Source organism: Sinohyriopsis cumingii, chromosome 15 (genome assembly GCF_028554795.1).
Source record: "Sinohyriopsis cumingii isolate HCF-2022 chromosome 15, ASM2855479v2, whole genome shotgun sequence".
In the NCBI taxonomy this organism is placed as follows: domain Eukaryota; kingdom Metazoa; phylum Mollusca; class Bivalvia; order Unionida; family Unionidae; genus Sinohyriopsis; species Sinohyriopsis cumingii.
The window spans coordinates 23,638,046-23,658,976 of NC_142975.1; the positions used below are offsets into that span (position 1 = coordinate 23,638,046).

At 37.4% G+C, this 20,931-nt stretch overlaps 1 protein-coding gene across 1 annotated transcript in view; it reads left to right on the forward strand.

The window, feature by feature from the left end:
* Positions 1–20,623, forward strand: part of LOC149781407 (cholecystokinin receptor type A-like) — a 93,775-nt gene extending 73,152 nt beyond the window's left edge. The window contains exon 2 of the mRNA XM_089934706.1: positions 17,381–20,623. Within this exon, the coding sequence (XP_089790832.1) occupies positions 17,391–18,671 (1,281 nt within the window). The 5' untranslated portion in view covers positions 17,381–17,390 and the 3' untranslated portion in view covers positions 18,672–20,623. The remainder of the gene's footprint in view (positions 1–17,380) is intronic.
* The last annotated feature ends 308 nt before the right edge of the window (positions 20,624–20,931 follow it).

Below are 20,931 nucleotides of genomic sequence, written 5' to 3' on the forward strand. Positions count from 1 at the left end.
CGCTAACGGTTCTGCTTCTTTGTATCTACTGGCAACATCAACTACTGTTAGCGCGTATTTGTATATTTTTCTACGGACAGTATCATGAGGCAGGAATAGTATGTCAGCCTGATGAACTTCATTGGGCACACTAACATCAAAATGTGCAAAGTTGATTTGTCGAGGTGGTGGTAAGTAGATTTGCCATATTGCTTGTTTTGATAGCCAATTTTTGGCAACCTCGCGTGTTACTGATGCCGCGTTGGCGAGTTTATTAATTGCTGAGTTACCTCTCCAGTATCCGATTGGGGAATAATAAATCGCTCGCATTTTTATTTAATTATCCAGCGCCTAATACTAATTTAGATTTCATCGCTGATCTTACTAACCAATTAGCGAGTGACTCCTTAAATGATTTATTTTTTATGGCGCTTAGTGCATGAATTAATTTCACATCCGCGATATGCCTGTCTTGTAGATCTTTACTTCGATAAGCAACATCATGTATGTGACACGCTGCGTCGATAGCGTTTATCGGATACTCTCCCGGTTTTGGTTTAGATTGTTCATCAAGTCTGATATCTAGTCGGGTCCCTGGACCGCAGTAATTGTATCCTGGGAGATGTTTTTCTCCGGGATACTTTGCCCAGGGAGTTCCGGGGAGCTTTCCAAGTTTGGCTGCAATGTCACCTCCGCTAAATTCTCGCTTTTTTTTTGAAATCTAAATTTTTTTTGTGCCACATCGCGCACACTTACCAGAAAGTGCTTGTCTGTTATTTTTTGTTGTAATGGTTGTTATGTCGTTTGTAGGGGTTCGTGCCTTACACTTCACACAATATAGATCCATAATTATTATTCCTTATATACAAATGGAAATTACAGATTTTTCTGCGACGCGAAGAAAGGAGCCAGTTAAGCATAATTCAGTGCTACCAAACTCTATCAGAATGATCATCATAGGACCGTCAGGATCGGGTAAAACGCAACTGCTGTTGAACATGATAATGAAGTGGATGAAGTGGGATAAGCTGTATTTGGTAGCACCATCTGTAGATGATCAGCGATGCTATGATGTTATAAAAGATTTTAATAAGACTGCAAAAGAGATTAGTGAAGACGGCGAAGATGTTGTTGAAATTATAACTGACATCGAAGAAGCCCCATCCGTTGAGGATCTTGACGGGGATAAAAATAATTTAGTAGTGTATGATGATGTGATGCTGGACAAGCAAAAAAATCCTGCAAGAATATTTTCCCGGGGTCGTCATAAAAACACCGATGTCATTTATGTTACTCAACGTTACACACAAATACCAAAAGTAATCAGGGATAACTGTAATCTTCTTGCTGTGTTTAATGGAGTTGATGTTCATACGCTGAGAAATATTCATCAAACCTGGTGTAGCGGCGATATGGATATTAATAAGTTTAAGAATTTCTTTAGTCACGCTCAAAGAAACCAGCACGGATTTGTGACAATAAATTTACACGACCCGCGGACACGATACCGTATCGGACTTGATACATTGTATGGTTAACATAAAAATGTTTTCCCAGAGCAGCAGAGGGGGGGGGGGGGCGATCATGGATTTTTCAATGACGACCCCGCCACGGAAACTGTTTCAGATTTATTGAAGTAAACCAAGTTGCCAGTGCAAATTCAACGAGTTTGTCCCTGGAAACTCTTCGAGTTTTCGGGGGACATTTTTTTTTTGTTTTGTATTCTGAATAGAAGGGTTTATTTCGTCAAAATCGAAGAATAGTTTCATAAAGGGTTTTTGTTTAAAAAGTTAGTTTCGGTCTGTTCACCCCCTCTGCTGCTTAAGATGTTTTGATAGTGGGGTCGGTGTTGAATGATATTGGTGGTGTGTGAGTATGTTTTTGAGATTTCATCTTCTTCTCTTACTTTCTAAGTTAAACCAATGCGTTTTCGATATGTTGGGTGTATGGGTTCTTGGATAGAATAAGTGGTGTGTGAGAGTACTTTTTGCTGGATCTTTTCATACACAAGCAATTATGGATAATGCGTGTACGGGCTGTTGGACATTAGAGGTGGTGTGTGGGAGTATGTTTATTGGGTTTTACACTCTTCTCGAACACTACAAGGGAGTTTACCACTCCCAAGGGTAAGAGGTATTGGCAAGTAGTCGTTTCCCAGAGATACAGATCTCATGTACTTAGGGTGGCACATGAGTCTAGTATGCCAGGACGCCTGGGTAAGGCGAAGACCGCCAGCAGAGTAGTCGCTGAATTCTACTGGCCTGGTGTTAATGGCGACGTCACACGGTTCTGTCGGTCTTGTGATGATTGCCAGAAAACCGTATGTAAGGGAAGGGTCACAAGAGTGCCATAAGGACAGATGTCATTAATAGATACGGTGTTTACAAGAGTGGTGGTGGTTATTGTTGGACCAATACAACCCGTTACCGAAAGAAAGAACATGTATATTACGCAAAAGAATACCACGAAGCCGTAGCGTTACCAACTATTGAAACGGAACGAGTGGCTGAAGCATTGGTTGACATCTTTAGTAGGTTTGGGTGCCAGAAGAAATCCTTACGGATTATTTTTTGACACTCTTAAGCTCCATCCTAGCATATATAGCTGGTTAGAATTTTAGAGTGACACCCTGTTTTTCTAAAAGTGTGTTTTGGTGTGGGTTTCCCCTGTCTGTAGGTCTGTAAGTGTTATTGTTCAGAAAACAATAACGCGATATAGAATTGTGCAGGGTTGATTTCTTTTTTATCCATCGAGTTCTTAGATTTTTTTCATTTATCCCATAAGGAAGCATTATTGGTATACTTTCTTCCCTTTGTTCGGGCTGACAGTGGGCCTGATTTATACCAATTTAGCTTCGGATTTTAGGGTTGTACTATTACCCCCAAAGGCTATTTAGCCCTGGGCTAATTTCCTTCCCTTACTCTTGTGTTATTTATTATTTTTTGAAGTGACTTTGCTAGAGTCATATGTCCGTTTTTGTTGAGAGATGTGTCTTGTATGTTTGATGTCGGACAGCATAAATATTTCAAATTTACAAGTTTTGTTTATATCTAATGTATCCCAAGAATAATAAATGTTTGAGTTTGTATTCTTGTTTTTTGAGTGTATATGGTGCGTCTGTATATGCCTTAGCATATCAAGGGTTGAAAGGTATTCTGTTGTTTTAGTTTTAATTGATTGTGCCTCAGCACTTGATGTTTGTCAAATGAGGATAGAAATCCTTCATTATGAAAGCATAGATGAAGAATTCCATGTTTATTAGGTTTCAATTGGTTATGACGTAGCATATGGTTGAAATAATTATGTTTGAATTCTTTTTTGCATGGATGTGATTCTTTTTGGCATGGATGTGATGATAACATCATAAACTTTTTTGGGTTTGGATTTATAAAATCGGAGCTTACGGTGGAGATTCCAAAGGCAGATCCCTTCTTCCGCTTGCAATCCCCACCATATTCTGATTATTGGGTAGTCATTTGTCAATAATGGAGCTTGATAAGAAAAACGGATTGAAATCATCGTGAGCGAGAACGTGATTGAAAACATTCAACCACGCGTTTTTTCTTTTTGTATTCTTTATTCATTTTAAGCATTTTTGGCATAGTTTCGGCAAAATGAAAGCTATACCATGTAATTTTCCATAAATACACTTGTAAGTTGTTAATAGACATGGTTGTGTCTTAGTATCTTACAATATGATTTGGGTTCGTTATATGATTATTGTTATTTTGCGCCATAGCGCTATACCGACCATGGGATGTTTCCTTGTTTTGGATTGGTGGATTTGAATCTATTGTCTTTACATTCAAATTGCGATTGTTTGAAGGCAAGATGTACATTCATATTGCTGGATAAAATATGTCAAGTGGCTTTGTTTGAAATTTTGAAATTAAATATTGAATTTTGAGTATTTATACTAAGATGAAATTTCCAAGAACAGAATCTTTAATAATACTCTCTACTTGAAATCTCCATCATATTTTTAATAGTTCTTATTTCTTGCTCTGTGTTTCTTAATAGCCAAAGGAATTTTTTTTCCATATATTAAAACTTTTCTATACTTTATCATTTTTGTTGTTTTGGATTTCATTGCCGAAAGTTTCCTGTGAAGGTGGGGTTGCCACCCTCACAGATTGTGGTGCCCACCTCACCTCTGACTTCAGTGGTGAAATAAGTAGGCTGTTGTCCATCAAACAGCTGAACACTACACCATACCATCCGATGTGCAATGGACTGGTAGAGAAGTATTATGAAACATGCTACGAAAAATGTGCTCAGAAACGACCGCAAGACTGGGACCACTATTTGAACACGGTTCTGTTCGCTTACCGTGAAGTACTGCTAGAAAGTTAGGGCTTTCACCCTTCGAATTGCTGTACGGAAAAACAGTTCTAGGCCCGATACGGATACTACGCGAACTTTGGACAGGTGATGTCGCGAACGATGAAATAAAATCTACCTACCAGTGTTAGATCTGCGAGAAAAACTAGATAGTACATGCCAGATGGCACGTGATGAACTAATGAAATCGGGATGCAGATATGCCAAGTATTATAAACGCAGAGCGCAAAATAGGAAATTCGCTGTAGGAGATCAGGTGCTACTGATTCTTCCTACTAGCACAAACAAGTTACCAGTTCAGTGGAAAGGTCCCTACGAAGTTAAAGAGGTCAAGGGTGATATGGACTATAAAATTGACATGAACGGTAATATAAGGACATTCCATGCTAACATGCTTAAGTTGTACACCAAGAGACAGAGCGACAATGCAGAAAAAGGGGTCTTAAATGTAGTTTGTACGGCAGTCATCGACGACGTAGAAGACTCAAAAATCGAGCTTTCCGTTGAGTGTCGCTTGGGTGTTGCGAGGGAAGGGGTAAATCAAGTCATTGTGAGTGCGGAGTTGACCAAAACCAGCGTCAACAAATTAACGCGGTCTTGGATAAATGCTCGAAGGTATTCACCGACAAACCATGTTTTACATCCTTAGTAAACCCCACAATTCAACGGAACACGTCTGACCCCATTAGAATCAAAAGTTATCCGGTATAATACAACGCACGAGAAGCTGTGGACGAATAGGTGAGTAAAATGTTAGATTTAGAGATGATTGAAACCTCTAACTCTCCATATTCTTATCCCGTAGTGCTAGTCAGAAAAAAGACGGGACGAACAGATCTTTATCGACATCCGACAGTTAAATTAACGGTGTTCTAAGCAGAACCAATGCCAGATATGGAGGATCTATTTGGGAAGTTGTCGGGCAAACGATGGATTTCCCAGTTGGATCTGTCCAAGGGATATTGGCAGATTCCCATTGTTCAACAGTCCCATGCATTGACAGCATTTGCGACCCAGAAAGGACTGTTTCAATTCAAGGTAATGCCACGTGTTGTCACTTGATGCGCAAGTTGCTAAAGGGTTTAGCAAGCGTTGATAGCTTTGTGGATAACATTTTCGTCTACACGGATACTTGGAGTGAGCACGTGTCCGTCTTGACGGAACTCTTCGATAGACTCCGCAGAGCGAACATCACAGCGAGACCCACTAAATAAAGTATTATATTTACAGATTTAGACTGTTTGTGTCATATGGTCAGTGGTTCGGGACATTTGAGATCTCAACCTAATCGAGCAGAAGCGATTAGAAACGCACCAAAACAAACAACAAGACGCAAGTTCGTTCGTTTCTATGTCCAGTAGGATTTTATAGAAAATTTGTTCCAAACTTTGCAGCCATTGCCAGTCCACTGTCTGATCTAGCAAAGAAGCGGCAGCCAAACATAATGGAGTGGGGACCGCCACAAGCTAGAGGGTTTTGTGCGCTGAAAGGGAAACCAATCAGTGCACCTATATTAAAATTGCCAGATGTTAGCAAACTCTTTTTTAAAGAAAAGATGCCTCTGATATTGGGATGGGAGCAGTTTTACTGTAGGAAATTGCTACCTAGGGAGAAAAACTATTTCGTCACTGAGAAAGAGTGTTTGGACGTAGTGTGGGGAATTGGGAAATATCGTGCGAATCTTTTAGGGAGAGATTTCGTTCTCGAGACTGATCACCAACCCCTATTGTATTTAAACTAGGCCAAGGTCGCTAACGCTCGATTGATGCGCTGGGTGCTGACACTACAACCTTATCGCTTCCGTCTAGAGGCAATAAGAGGAGTTGAAAATATAGGGGCAGACTACTTGAGTAGGATATGATTGGAAATTTAGATAAATTTGTACCCAGTCTAGCAAATCAATATTAGTAACGATTATTTTCTTTTACTCATATTCCGTAATTGCACAAAATGTGTCCATTTCATTTTTAGGGGGGTGGTATTGTCACGGAATAAAGCAAGAAAATAATTCGGTTTTGCATTAAACGACGACAATGTATATTTGACTTTGTCGGCGAGCACAGCGTTAACTAGAGTATCTTGTTTTTATTACATTGACATATATTTTCTGAATGAGTACATCTCGCTGTAGGTAGCTTGTAGCGTGATGCCCATGTTTCTCGACATGCACGGCTACTTTACCCTTGGGTCTTGAACGTCTTGTATTTTTATATAGTATAAATAAGGCTTTGTTACAAGCGGTATTTCATCGCTTGAATCTTGTCACGGAGTGTCGGTTTGGAACCACAAAACCACAGCCATAGGGCTGAAACTGGAGATGGGGGAGGTGTAGGTGAACCAGACTGGAACTGGTGGGTGGTGTTTTTACGCCAGACTAAAAATGGTGGGAGGCGTTGTTGCGTCAGACTGAAACTGCTGGAGGGGAGGTGTAGGTGAACCAGACTGGAATTGGTGGGAGGTGTTTTGCGCCAGACTGAAACCGGTAGAGAGTGTAGCTGAGCCAGACTGAAACTGGTGGAGGGTGTAGTTGAGCCAGATTGAATCTGGGAAGTTGAGCGAAATTAGAACTGAGATATTTTGTGGGTTTTTTTTGTGTAAAAAATGCAGTGGGAAATTGAACCAGAGTGTACCCGGTGTTTATCGGAACTATGATATTTTGTTTTCTTTCATTTTATATAGCATATCGGTTATATGAACCGTCGTCATCATTATCATCTGTAGTTTCAGTACTTTGTCGTCATCATCTCAGTCCTAGTCATTATCATTAGATACATATATAGATATTTCTTTCTTTTGTGAATGTGTGTAGGGTGCGTGCGAGAGTAGGGTATTGCATAGAATGTTTCATTTATTTTTGTGCCATCATCTTATCGTACAATACACAAGTCTCGTCATTCACACACACTGTGTTTGTGCAATTACTTTAGTCCAAAGCCCACCCGGTTTTAATTCTGTTACAATGGTGTCAGAAGTGGGATATTATATAAGATATGTTGATATAAATGATATAGATGTTGTGTGATTTTATGTTGGATAGTATTTTTGTGAGATTTCATCTCTTTCTCTTGCACTCTAGTCTAACAAAAGGCACTTTGGATAGCGTGTATATGGATTGTTGGATTGTGTGGATGATGTGGCGGAGAGCATATTTGTGCGTTTGCATTTCCTTTTGTATGTATGGCTCTTCACAAGGCATTATTGATTGTGTGTAAAGTGTGTTTGATAGTATAAATGTTGTACTGGATGGTATATAAGATGTGTTGGATTTTAATCGAAAGATGGTGCTGAATTGTATTTAAAATGTTGGTGTTGGATTGTATATCTAGTGGACTTGGACAGGCATTAAAGAGTGGGTTCTGGATTCGAAACGTAGTTTTACTTTTTGTCTCCAACTTATATTATTTTTGGTATGGACAATTTTTCCGTTTCCACTAAAGTCGGTATGATTAATTTCAGTTCTACATTTAGGGTTTATAATTTACTGCTATTCTTGTCTTGGTCATTTCTGACAATACAAATTGGCTAGTTATCAGTTTACGTTCGAATAAGATAGATTTATGTAATTTTAGTGTAGGTTTTTAAGTGAAGGCGATTTGAATGAAAAGTCATATTGTAAATTCATTTAAATTGAAATTCGGTATAAATTCGAAGACAATTTCGCAGCTGTAGCATTAGTTCTCAATCACATCGTTATTTAGTGTTGGTTATTCTTGGTTATAGCTATTTATATCATCATTACAATAATGCAAATTTACAAACACCGCCAATATAATTTGAGGTCTAGGTAATGCTTTATATATAAATCTCGGATACTAGCATATAGTCATAATGCATCAGGTACCTGGTACACACGGAGTGTTAGATAGCATGTGTGCCACTTCTAAAATTTTGCTATATAGCCCAAACTGAGATCAACTAATTGCAACAATGTTATCACTTGGCCCCCCCCCCGTGTTCCTCTCATGTTAATTTTCCCTTGTCTTCCAATCATCATTCCCATGTTAAATTCCCTTTAGTCCCACAAGTAGCTTTCGCAAATTGGCCAATGGAAAACCTCGTGTCTCCCAAGTTCCATTCCCAAGCTGAATTCCTATCATTCCCCAAGTACCATTCCCATGTTAAATTCCCATTGTCCCCAAAATGCTCCTCGCACCATCAGAAATCCCATGGTCTGAAAGGTAGCCCATGCCACTACTTGGGGGCTATCGTCAAAATATGGAGGAATACATTTCTAACTGAAAATGTCATCATATTTCAGTCCAGAAACTCGTTAGAAAAGAAATTAGGGAAGCTAATGTGAAGACCACACTAGCATTAAGAGTATTTTTCCAACAAAGAGGTATCTTTGCAGTCAAGCTGTCATATACCTTATTACTTACACAATGAGTGTCGAAACATAGTTGAACTGATAATGATTTATGCAGATGAAACGTAAAAAAGCCTGAAAACATTGATTATTTAAAATAATAATAATAATAATAATAATAATTGCGAGATTCTACGTGACTCATTGTTATGTGTTGGGGTGGGGTGCTCCCAATATTTATTTGAATTACTGAGGAATTCCCACCCTGGCTCGTTTTTCTAGGAAGTGAAATTAGTGATAGAGAGAGGTAAAGTTCCGAGCCCCCAGTCAGCAATACCGACAATTAAATCATTAAGAACACAAAGGTGAAATCTTAAAGAATAACAATTTAATACAAATTAAACGATATTAATTTCTCAACCAATCTACTTCCTCTCGACCATGTGACAACCTATTTCATCACGCGATTTTAGTGTGAGATGGCTTCCCCTGTACTTGGTTTCTACTCATCTGTGTTTACTACGCCAATTGCTTTCCTCCTTCCGGCGTTCTCCGATTCTTCCTGTCCTCTTCCCCTTTTGTCTTCTTTCTCCTCCTCCTTTTCTTTCTCTCTTTCTCCTTCAACGAGGCTTGTTCCCCGCCTACTTCTATTTTCTATTTCTCCTTCAACGAGGCTTGTTCCCCGCCTATTTCTATTCTGTCTCTCTGAGACTCGGGACTTGACTACTCTGTCCCCAAAAGCTTCCTACCAAAACACAAGGACGTTAGCATTTGTGTTAGCCATCTCGCTCACACTAAATCAACAATCAATCAATCATCAGATCAAGGTTATCTACATCTTTGGTCACGCATTCGTGCACATCGAAAAACACACACGTTCTAAACAACGTTGCAATAAGAGCGGTATCCTACTTATCATACAGAAATCACTAAATTGCGTCACATCAATATATATATTTCCTTAATCTCATTATTCTCGACAATATCACAATAATCCGACGCATTTCTGTACATTACACTCCCACAAGTGTACACAAATATTCAAATATTCATATTATTTAAATTTACACACTGCAGCCATTTTACAAGCTACCATTTAATTCACAATGGCAAAATCTAGAATATCACATGAATAAATACACTAGTTTACTAGGAAGTAACTAAATAGCGAAATACAATATTAATTCTGACGAGCGAGCAATCTACATAATCATAGCTCATTTCTCAAGTACGCATGTAAATTAAACAATACAAGGGTAATTCAACGTGCTAACGATTCTAGTAAGTAAATATACATACTGCACTTAATTACAATTACAATGCCGTAACATTCTGCACCAATCGAGCAAATAACTCACTGACCTTTACGAAACTTTCTGTCCTTAGAATGTGCTAAGAGTTTTCCCGCCAAATCACGAGTGGCTCCCTCGGAGTGAATTATATTCTGCTTTACCAGTACGACGGCTTACAAATCACTAATTCGTTATCAGTCGACTGACTGTTAAGTTCTGGTTCGAATTGATGGCCCCACTCTTCCTCAGTTATGACTGGATATCAATTCTACCCCCAGTCGGTCCAGTTTAACAGACAAGCCTCAGACCATCTGTCAAAGCGGGGAGATTAACAATAGCGTTGAGGGTCCTTTGTTCTTAGAACAAAGCTTCTAACATCTATATGCGAGGGTTAACACCTAACGGGGGGTTCTTGTACAAACAAAATCGCCGTAACAGTGCAGGGTCGACATACTCATTGCGCTAACCCATTCCTTTCTTCCTGACTTACGTAATCGCGGGCAGGCAAACGTGACAATAATAATAATAATAATAATAATAATGTAACTAATTCGATGCAAAATACAGCTTCAGAAATGGTGATTTCCTCTGAGACTTTTAAAACCGTTCAGGAGGCTCTATAGGGTCACATAGATTAAATATGTGAAATATTAAGTACATTAAACAGAACTCAGGCTTGAAAAATACAAAAGGCTGAGGATAATTATTTGACATGCATAGCACAGATCTCTATCAGATCCATTGAATAAATCGGTGAGGTCATTATATAGTTGACATATTCTTCCAGCCACATTTTATATGTAAATATATGCCTTACTAAGTGCATTTAAATACTCCTTTCTCTCGAAACATGAATTATTTTTTCAGCAATAATTATTCATATTTATTAACTGTGGTTGAATAATATGCATTTTAAAATATAATATAAAAGGAAAACTAATCTACAACGTTATTTCATAAACCTATATAAAGTAGATTAGTCTTAATGATTTGTCCTGTAATCTAATTGTCTCTTTCTCATACGGGAAATCAATGCAGTTCCGAATCCTCTCCTACAAACCTCTGTTTTAGTCTTCATTCGATGAAGTGGCAACATTATAGTTTTACAGGTCGATACCAGTTTTGCTTACTGATAAAAAAGATAACATTTGAAGGGTCTCACTTGCACAATAAGGCTTCTTCTAGACAACTGTATAGCAACTATTTCTTACTTAAACATGACAGAAAATTTTCTTTATGTTTTTCTATTTACGCCATACAATAATTTACTGCGAATAAGTACAACACCAACACCAACTACAAAAGCAGCAACAACAACATAAATTACTACTATCACTACCACTAATATGTGACTAAAACAAAGTAGATAACAGTTAAATACATTTTGTTCTCCATATTTACTAATGTGAACCACATACCATTTGAGCAAAATTGAAAAAGTTAATAATACTGTCATCTAAAGGTGGAACATTATCTCTTTATTATTATTATTATTATTATTATTATTATTATTTCTGCACATCATTCTAGAAATAAATCCCTTTTGAACAGGAAAAACTATAAGCAGGTAACCATGGTTGGTTATAAAGTGAAAACAAAAGAAAGCACACAAAAACAAAAAGTTATTGGCATTGTTTCTTTACTCATTATTATTATTGTCGTCAACTAAATAATCATCGAAATGCTTTCTGTTACATTTGAAGATTACGGGGCGTTTTTACAGATATATCTGAACTTACAAATGTCAGAATATTGACAGCTTCTTCACTTGGAAAACTGCAAATTATTTCTTATGCACATTACGAGTTTAGTTTCAGCCAGATTAAATAGGTACAAACATGCTGGTATTTGACTAACACAAACGTTTAACTATACAATGGTAATATAAAGATTTTCACGAACGCGGCAAATAACTCCGAATTAATGAGTCCTTTAGTGACTTTGTGTTTATTTCTTTGCAAAATGCATCATACATAGACTTGATATGTGTAAATAAAGAGAAAGCAAACCATAACACTTGAAATTCGAATCTTCTCTTAGTAAACCTGCATTTTTTTCTCAGAAAACTAAACCATCCCCTCCACGCTCCCACTCATCTCAGTTTTAGTACTCATTCCCGGGCGCTTAGCCGAGAATATCACCGAGTCAAAAATTTGAACTGAGTCTCAGAGTACAAAATTTGTATTTTCTATAACTTCGTTACAACAGATGTTAGAGTTACAAACATATCGGTATTACTAATGTTGTTTATCTATACGCCGAAACAGTATTCACTAGAGACTTCAGCATTGACGTATTGGCCGAAACCTTCTCACAGTGGGTAAGATAATACCACTGCTGTAATAGTGTACATAAGGTGGTAAAATGTCATCCAGCAAAAACCGTTTGGTTTGATGATTGTTACACATTCAATTTAGACTGCGTTTGCTGTAATCTTTTCTAAATAATAGTTTTTGTGCATTATGAGAATACATTACAAGCTATCATGCGGCAGTCTTTACACTATACTAAATACGCCATAATTAAATATATCTCATCCGCACTGCACATACAGTCTGAATCTTTATCCTTCATTTTCATATGATTTCATTCTGTGATAGAGAAAAAAAGGAGGATTCAGAAATGTTGTATTGTGCTACTAACGCCTACCGTGAATAAAGATTTACATGATGCAGAGGAATAAACAGCCTCCTAACATTGATATATTCTGATAGAGAATTTGCATGTTAGGAGCCTGTGCCCGAAAGCGGGTGAATTTGTAACTTTTTAGCCAGAGAGACAGGGTTAATACGTTTAAACAAGTATAATGATCACGGCGCCAAGTTACTTAGCTCTGAACAGCTGCGTGACCTATATTTTGTTTTCAACAGTGACGGAAGACTCGTATAGAGCTTTTTTAAAAGTTTTTTCTTCTTTCAAAATAAATCAAAAAAATTATTTAACCTTTAAAAAAATAATGATCGTGGGCCATTTTGTTTTCGTAGACGTTTGCCGGAGCAATCTTGGACGACCTTAAACCAGCATTTATCATCCTCAGGTCACGATGCAAATAAGGATCGCAGGGGGTCTTCAGTATGGACGCTAAGGGTCATCAAAAGACTTCGTTTACATTATATAATTAGCCTGAGATTGAGAGGTCCTGTTGGTGGTCAGTACAGGGTCGTAGAAAAGAACGGTTGTGAACCACTACTTTAAACCTATGAGTCTTCCCTTCATGCTTGGCGTACATTTGTATACAGCACACTGATTGAGCTTTGTATTTATGTATTATTATGTCCTGTATTTTTACATCTTAAGTATAATCATGAAGTTTTAATTCTGTTTGCATGTTCCAAAAATATTTTTCTTACCTTGTCTGTATCGTTGCCGTTGCTGCTGTCGGTATATTTCAACGAGGAATCGTAACGGTGATAACCAAATACAGTTGCTAAATAAATTGATCCATAATAATTTATAGTCTTTGTTACGTTTTACGTTATGTCAGATGCAAAATGGAACAAAGTAAAGTAAAACAAAGAATGATGTACTAAACAAAAAGGCAATATACAGATTTAAGACTGTAATATCCTAAATTAAAAACTAGATTTCTCTGATAAAGCTCTGTTTGCAAGATTTTCCTTGTGTTTATATAATGTTTTCATATATAAATATTACATTGTACAATGATCAATTTTTTACGTGATATGCCATGAAAAAGCTACTGTACACTTAAATGTAAACTTGTGCTTCAACGCTTTTATTAGCAAGTCTAGCTTTAATGTATTTATTAGCATAATTGATTTAATGCTTTAATCAGCATTTTGGAAAAAAAGATCGAGGCTTGTTAACCATGCGCTATACGGTCAGGATAATCACTAATCATTGATAATTAGTACACGAACACACTACCCCCTTCCCGCTATGAAATCCCCAGGGTACAAAACTATCAATTATTAGTAAATGTCCGGTTAACTTTCGAGCTAGGCTGGAGGCTCCCACTCAAATAACTACAGCTTAAACCCGCCAGCAATATGCCGATTACGGGACTCGAACCCACGGAGTATAACAGCAATGGTTTTGAAATCCAACGACATTGCCACTATACTACCGCAGATATCTGTTAAAATGTAACAAATTCATGCTGAAGATAAACAAGAACGTTTCAGATAATTTTTAATTATTCCTTGTTGTAGAATATTCAACTGAAATAAAATAGTGTTATTTACAAAAACAAACCATAATATATTTAAATTCGTACTACGAATTTTCATGTATAGTATCTTAGCCGGTGACATACCAATGTGGTGTTCAACATTACAAACACAAACAACAACGGATCCACCAATATGCGGTCCAGAAGCACTTGCTGTACTTAATCCTGCGTCAGGGTCATCAGCACCGCCTCATAAAGCACATAATGTACCGCTCTGGTGACCTAGTGATTAGAGCGTTCACCTCGAAAGCGGGAGTTTGTGGGTTCGAACCCCGGCCGAGTCATATAAAAAACTTACAAAAACGGTACTAAGAGCTGACTCGCTAGGCACTCAACATTAAGAGGTTAGTGTTAGGACTGGTCAGCCTGGTGTTAGGATCATGTGACTGGGTGGGACATGATCCTATATGTCTGCGGCATTATGCCCCAGTACTAGACATCACTATAAGCTGCCACACTGCAGACATCGTAGCGATATGACTGAAAAATTGTTAAAACTACGTTAAAAATCCTAATCACACGCACACAAACACACGCCTCATAAAGTTGTGCATGACCATACCACCAGACGTCATATTTACGGAAGATCTGCTACGGCAAGCCCTAAAGTGACATTGATTTATTAAAATATGCAATACGAGATGAACCAACTGATCTTGTACGTCTCGCCGATGCTGACACAAATGAGGTTGTTATTTATCCAGGATCACCATAAAAGGTTAAACACGAACAATATCACATTGCCATCTATTACTCTGCGAGTTCCAGGTGCGACCCAATATAACTTAGTGGTGTTTACTAAAACCGGTAAGATTAAAGAGTAGGGGATTCAATGTTAACTATCCTTGGAGAGATTATTCGACGTATTATAGGAATTGGAGACATAATGTATAGCGATCTCCGACATAACAGCGTTTCACAGGTGGTAGTGATCATGTATCGCCGAGCATTATCAATATCACGTTGACGATTTCTTTATGTGACGCAGTCGACGGTAGCCATACCGCCTCTGGGCAAGCTTTACAAGGACAGGCCCATCAGTGATTGATTCTTGAAACATTTTTTCCGATGTCTCGCCGGTCATGTGATCGTGTTGGTTCCCGTTAATCCTGTTTATTTATGATGCCATAATCCATCGCTGTTACAAATTTCTAACCGACCAAGACGGCAATTATTTTGGACATGCGTGGTGAAGAACCAACATTTTGCATGTACGTGACAAACCCTGAAGCCTCTCTTGGCTAATGAAAAAAATAATTTAGTCGATAATTTTTGTTATCGTTAATTTGTTTTGTGTTGTTTGGGCTATTCTTCTCATTCTATGGGAATCTGAATAGATTTCAATATACGTTTTTTAGCTGTCTCGCACGTGCAACTACAGCCAGCCGCTCCATTTTCATATTATCGAGACGAATCTGATCGTTTTTGTTTTCAATGGCTCTTGCCAACGACAATTACATTTCGTGTTGGAGTAATTTGATAAATCTTATCCACGTTCGTCTTTCTTTATCCCTAGTCAGGTAAATGATACATATAAGAACATATTTTACCATTGTAGAGTTTGTACGGGTAAAGGTATCACTTTGGCATCTACCATGGTCGGGTTTACGCTCTCTGTGTTTCTCTCTGTTTATTTAGAGTGGCTACTCCCGAAGATAATACTATATAATCAAGCGAGTTTACATAAAACCCACAACGGCTGCAAACAAATATCGGTGACGGACATCCACTAGATTGAGTGGATTTCCACTTTAATGGTGGAAAATCTACCGGAATGAGTGGACTTCCAACATTCATAGTGGGCACTGAATCCCCTGCTTCGCTGTCCACGTCCACCGGATCGAGCTGTGTAATCCGTAAAACATGATGCGTTTACTGTATATGGTCTTAAATATTTATAGGTTACTGCATTTGTATGGGAAAATATTAACGAGTTTTTTGGATGGAATACTGCACGAACTTGTGAGTGCAGTATATCCTTCCGACAAAACGAGTTCATATTTTCCCATGCAAATGCAGTAACCTTTTTATTATATGCTCATTTTTTTTATTCTACCTAAGGTTTAATTATATAACAAAATACACTACAAGAAACAACGTAAATCAATGAATGCCGTATTCCAAACTAAATACACACAGATGTGTCATTACACAATGACGTCATTATTTATGCGCACATAACTCCGCCCAGATAAATTTGAACTTAGTCGCGCGCTCGACATAACTTTCGAAAGAAAATGGCGTGTCTAGTTAAAATTGAAATTTGCAATCATACTGTGAATGAATGCGCATTGCAACAACTGTTCCATTTGATCTGAAATGAATATATTTTGGTATTTTGTTTCGATTCGATGAAAGTTTGTGATTTTGGACTGGATTCATCTGTGCAAATTATACATGAAATACATCGGATTGAAGTGGCGCGGGAGAAGCGTGTTTACGTCTGCAAATGTGTTTCTGTTTCTGTCATAGAATGTTTGAAATCATAATGTGGGAAAAATAGTCTTTCAAATGCAATTATCAAAAAGACGCTATGTAATTTAATGCTTATTTCATTTTGAGTGCAATAAGGAGGATGCAGTTGCACTTATCATCGAAATTACAGAACAATTTCGAAATGTGTAATCCAGATTGAAAACTGATGACATGGCTCATGTAATTCGGATTTGCAGAATTAAGAAAATACATTTTGAGGAAATTCAGGTTGTAAAACTGTAAGTAAATTTTATTTTGCCATTCTGATTACCAGCTAAAGAAAACAGTATATGCCTTGTCACTTGTATGTTATTTGTAAGGACCTAATCTTCCGTCATTTATATAATATTGCTAGCCTAAATCCGAAACATAGCATCAACGCGGAATGTGACAAAACAGCTGGGGTTTTGTTTTGCAGTCCACGAAACATGTTTTAGTTCATTCAGAAACAAATTTAAACAACCACAACGTAAAGAGCCTCTTACGCGAGTATACATGATTTGTTTACAACTCAAAAGTGTTGGCGTCTGAGTCCATTGTTTGTTTACAATAGAAAGTAGTTCCTTTATTCACGTGAATGCTATATGTGTATTGTCGCGCGCGTTCAGTATCGGGGAATATTGAACGATTCCGAGAATGTAAAGTTAACGGGGAAAAAAATGAGCATATAATAATGTCGATTTATTTTACTGTTTACAATATTATGATCGTATACCATCCAGTGCAATATAATCTGATCAAGTGCCTCATGATGTTCGACACCAATATATATATATTTATTATTTTATTTTCCAGACAATGAGTGATGTGGTCATCTAACGTGACGGGTGACGTTCGAATCTCTCCTGACGACAGCAGTGTCGTTCAGGATGAGAATCCAGCGCTCTTTCATGCTGCAATGGGTATACTTGCCTTTTTATCGGTGGGTGGTATTGTTGGTAATGCCTTAGTTATATATGTATTCTCCAGACAGAAGCAGATGCCCACGTCAACCATTTTTATTCTGACATTAGCGGCGACGGATTTCGTATCCTCTCTCATCACGATGCCATTTACCATAACTGTAGAATTACTGAAGTTCCAAGTTGAATGGGATATGATTTGCAAATTATATCATTTCTTAATAACATCAACTATACCTTTCTCAGCCTTTGTGATGGTGGCTATTGCCTTAGACCGGTATTTGTGTATTGTTCATCCATTCAAACATACTATGACGCTCGTAAGAGCCAAACTCATAGTGTTTGTGCTGGCTATGATTGCTGTATGTATAGGTCTTTTCTGCTGCCTAGTGTATGGAGTCTACAATGATGATGATGATGATGCAGTGTCCTTAGCGTTTAAAGGCAACGGAACTGAGGAACGAAATAAGTTTCTTAATGCAAATGAAACCCTTGTTCCTAATGATACGTATTCTTATAATATGCGTACCAGAAAGGGTATAGTATACAATGGTACCTGCTCCCGAAACACGATTCTGATAAGTGACTTCACATTTAAGGGGATTCAGATGTTCTACTCATCGCTTTTCGGAGTTTGTGCTGTAATTGTCATATTTCTGTACATATCTATCTACCAACGAGTTTCAAGTAGACGACAAAGATTGAGAATCGTAGGAAATCGTTACTGTACCTGTTGCATTTCATCATCGACAGTCGAGCATGAACAAACCGAGTTTACCATGCTGCACAACGAAGGTAATAAGGTGGTTGAAATAGGTGAAGAAACAAAAAGCGTAGAAAATTCTCTACGTATAAAAAAGGCAAGCACTGAAATTCAAGGGAACAACGGATCCCAGTCTGATGCAGACAGAGATGCCCTTGTACGTCCCAGCGGCGTTTCTAAAGCAAAGTTGGAAAAACTACGAATTGCAAATATCAAGACTGCCTTAATGTTGTCTGTTGTTGCTTTGGTGTTTATTTTTGCATTTCTACCAGCCTGGTTGATGGCTTTGAAGGTTGTACCAATGAATGTCATAGTCTTTTACATGTATTTTCTATACAACGTCGCAAACCCTGTTATATATGCCTTCATGAATCCCAATTTTCGAAACCAGTTGAAGGATATATTCGAGTGCTGTCGATGAAGGAAGGACCCTGATGTTGTCGTTTCAGTAAGTCGTTGCTGGATTTTTGCAGGGCAGCAGAGATAAAATATACTTAAACACACCTCTTGTTCAAAGGGTTGTATGTTAAGGTAGTACTATCAAGAGCTTTCGTTATAAGGCAAATAACATCATCTAACTATGATATGAAATTTGATTTCAATTTACTAGGAAGCCGAAATGTAACTACGTGCTGAAACTGATTATTTCGTGATTATCATTGTTTCTCGTGTGAGCAGTTTGTTGAAGAATACCGTTCAAATTTTTCAACGCACTTATCTCCTACCAAAATATATACGTTTACACCCGAACGACTCTCCTGTCAGCATATGTTTACGCAAAGTTCAACAGCTGCTGAAATTTCATATCTCAACGGATGCCCTACGAATCGTTTTAATTTCTTTTGTTAAGAATTTAGAGTACAAATCATCAGCTTTAAAATCAGATATTACGCCCATAAAATTTCAAGAAAATGAGGTATTTTTAGAACTATTTTAGTGAAACAATTATATATTCATTTGGAGGATAACCAGGATAAAATGGATAGAAATGAAAAGGTAAGAAAGATAGTTGAAATAAAGTAGTACTAGCATAACACAACACTTCGCATGAAGTTCGAATATTTAAATAAAATTGCAATCTGCAAGGCTGTGTATTTAATTGCAACCAATCGGAATGGACTTCTTTCTTAAATAGATTCTCCTAGCGATGGATATACCTACCACATACTTTCCTAAAGCGAAGATAATAGTTCTCTTATTCGTAACATATAAAAAATAACGGAAATGCATGTGACAGTGAAATTGCACGTCTTATGTTGCTTTATGATATCCTGGTGTCTGGATGGCTGAGTGTTGCAGGGTGCTTGCCTTGATAGATGACTAATCTGGCCGATTGGGTACTAGTCTCAGCCAACGTTGGGAACTTTGCCTTTTCATATGTGGGCACTCCATCGCTCTTTAGCTATGGCATCTATTGGCCTCGCATGTGTCCCCACAATGGCTCTTTCCCGAAACACTGAAAGGCCTTTATTTGTTCATGTCTTTTGTGTGTTGCTTTCAAAGTAAAAATAACAAAAAGAATTTTGATATAAAAATTTATTTCCATAGTTTTTTTTTGTTGCATGGGTTTTTCTATGTATCTCTATTTTTATCGTTTGAATAGGTCGTACTCCAGGGTCCCTGTCTACGCGGATTCCCATATTTTCTTCCCTATGCCGGAAAGTGACAAGTTATTTATATGACATGTACCCATGGACATTTTTGTCTTTGGAGGGTTTCCGTGACATAGTCCCTATTTCTGTGTGATCTTGGCCAATGATCTCGCAAATAAGCTAAGTGTGTTATATGCATATGCCATATTGCTGTGTTTGCAATACAGTTTTTCGTGTGGACCGGCCTTTGTTCAATCAAATTCATTTATATTTGTTTGGTGCTTATATATTCCTACAAAAACTGTTCGAACGGAACCTTGCCAGTAGATTCCATTGGGTCGGCGGTTCTTCTTGGGTTTTCTCACGTTCTTCTTCCACCAAATATACTGGCCGTTATCTATAGTCTATCGAATGCAGAAAAAACAGTTAAATCCCCAGCAACAATCCAGTCAATGACATCACTCTTTGTAGGTCGTTGAAGCCATTGGATTTCAGTTGGATTCATGCTCAATAAACTTGAGAATTCGATCATCACTTATATATGTTAAGCTATTGGAGTCAGTGTGGGTAGGAGGTGAATCGTGTAATAATAAATGTCATATTTGGTTTCCCTTTTGAAAGGTATCTTAATGCAAATTGACTGCATTAACATCGAGCACGATTACATAATTGTTTTGTTTTTCTCAAGAATTTAATTTTAACTCTGCGATCGCAGCTATATAAATGCAATTAATGTCACTCATTCATTTGCTATTCAACTAATTGATTTTTGTGAAAAGGTAAAGGGGAAACTAATAAAGATAAAAGATATTCTATGAAATATAATAATCATGTTTAAGAATATAATTGTTAGTAGGTTAAATTACTCGATATATATATATATATATATATATATATATATATATATATATATATATATATATATATATATATATATATATATATATATATATCCTCATATAATGAAATAGTACATCAGTTCCATCGACATGTTCGGAGAAAGGTGAAAAATAAACATTACTTCTGAGGTGGACTTTTTCATGTTTAGTTGAAAAGATATCATACACTATGATAAACAAATACTAAGGA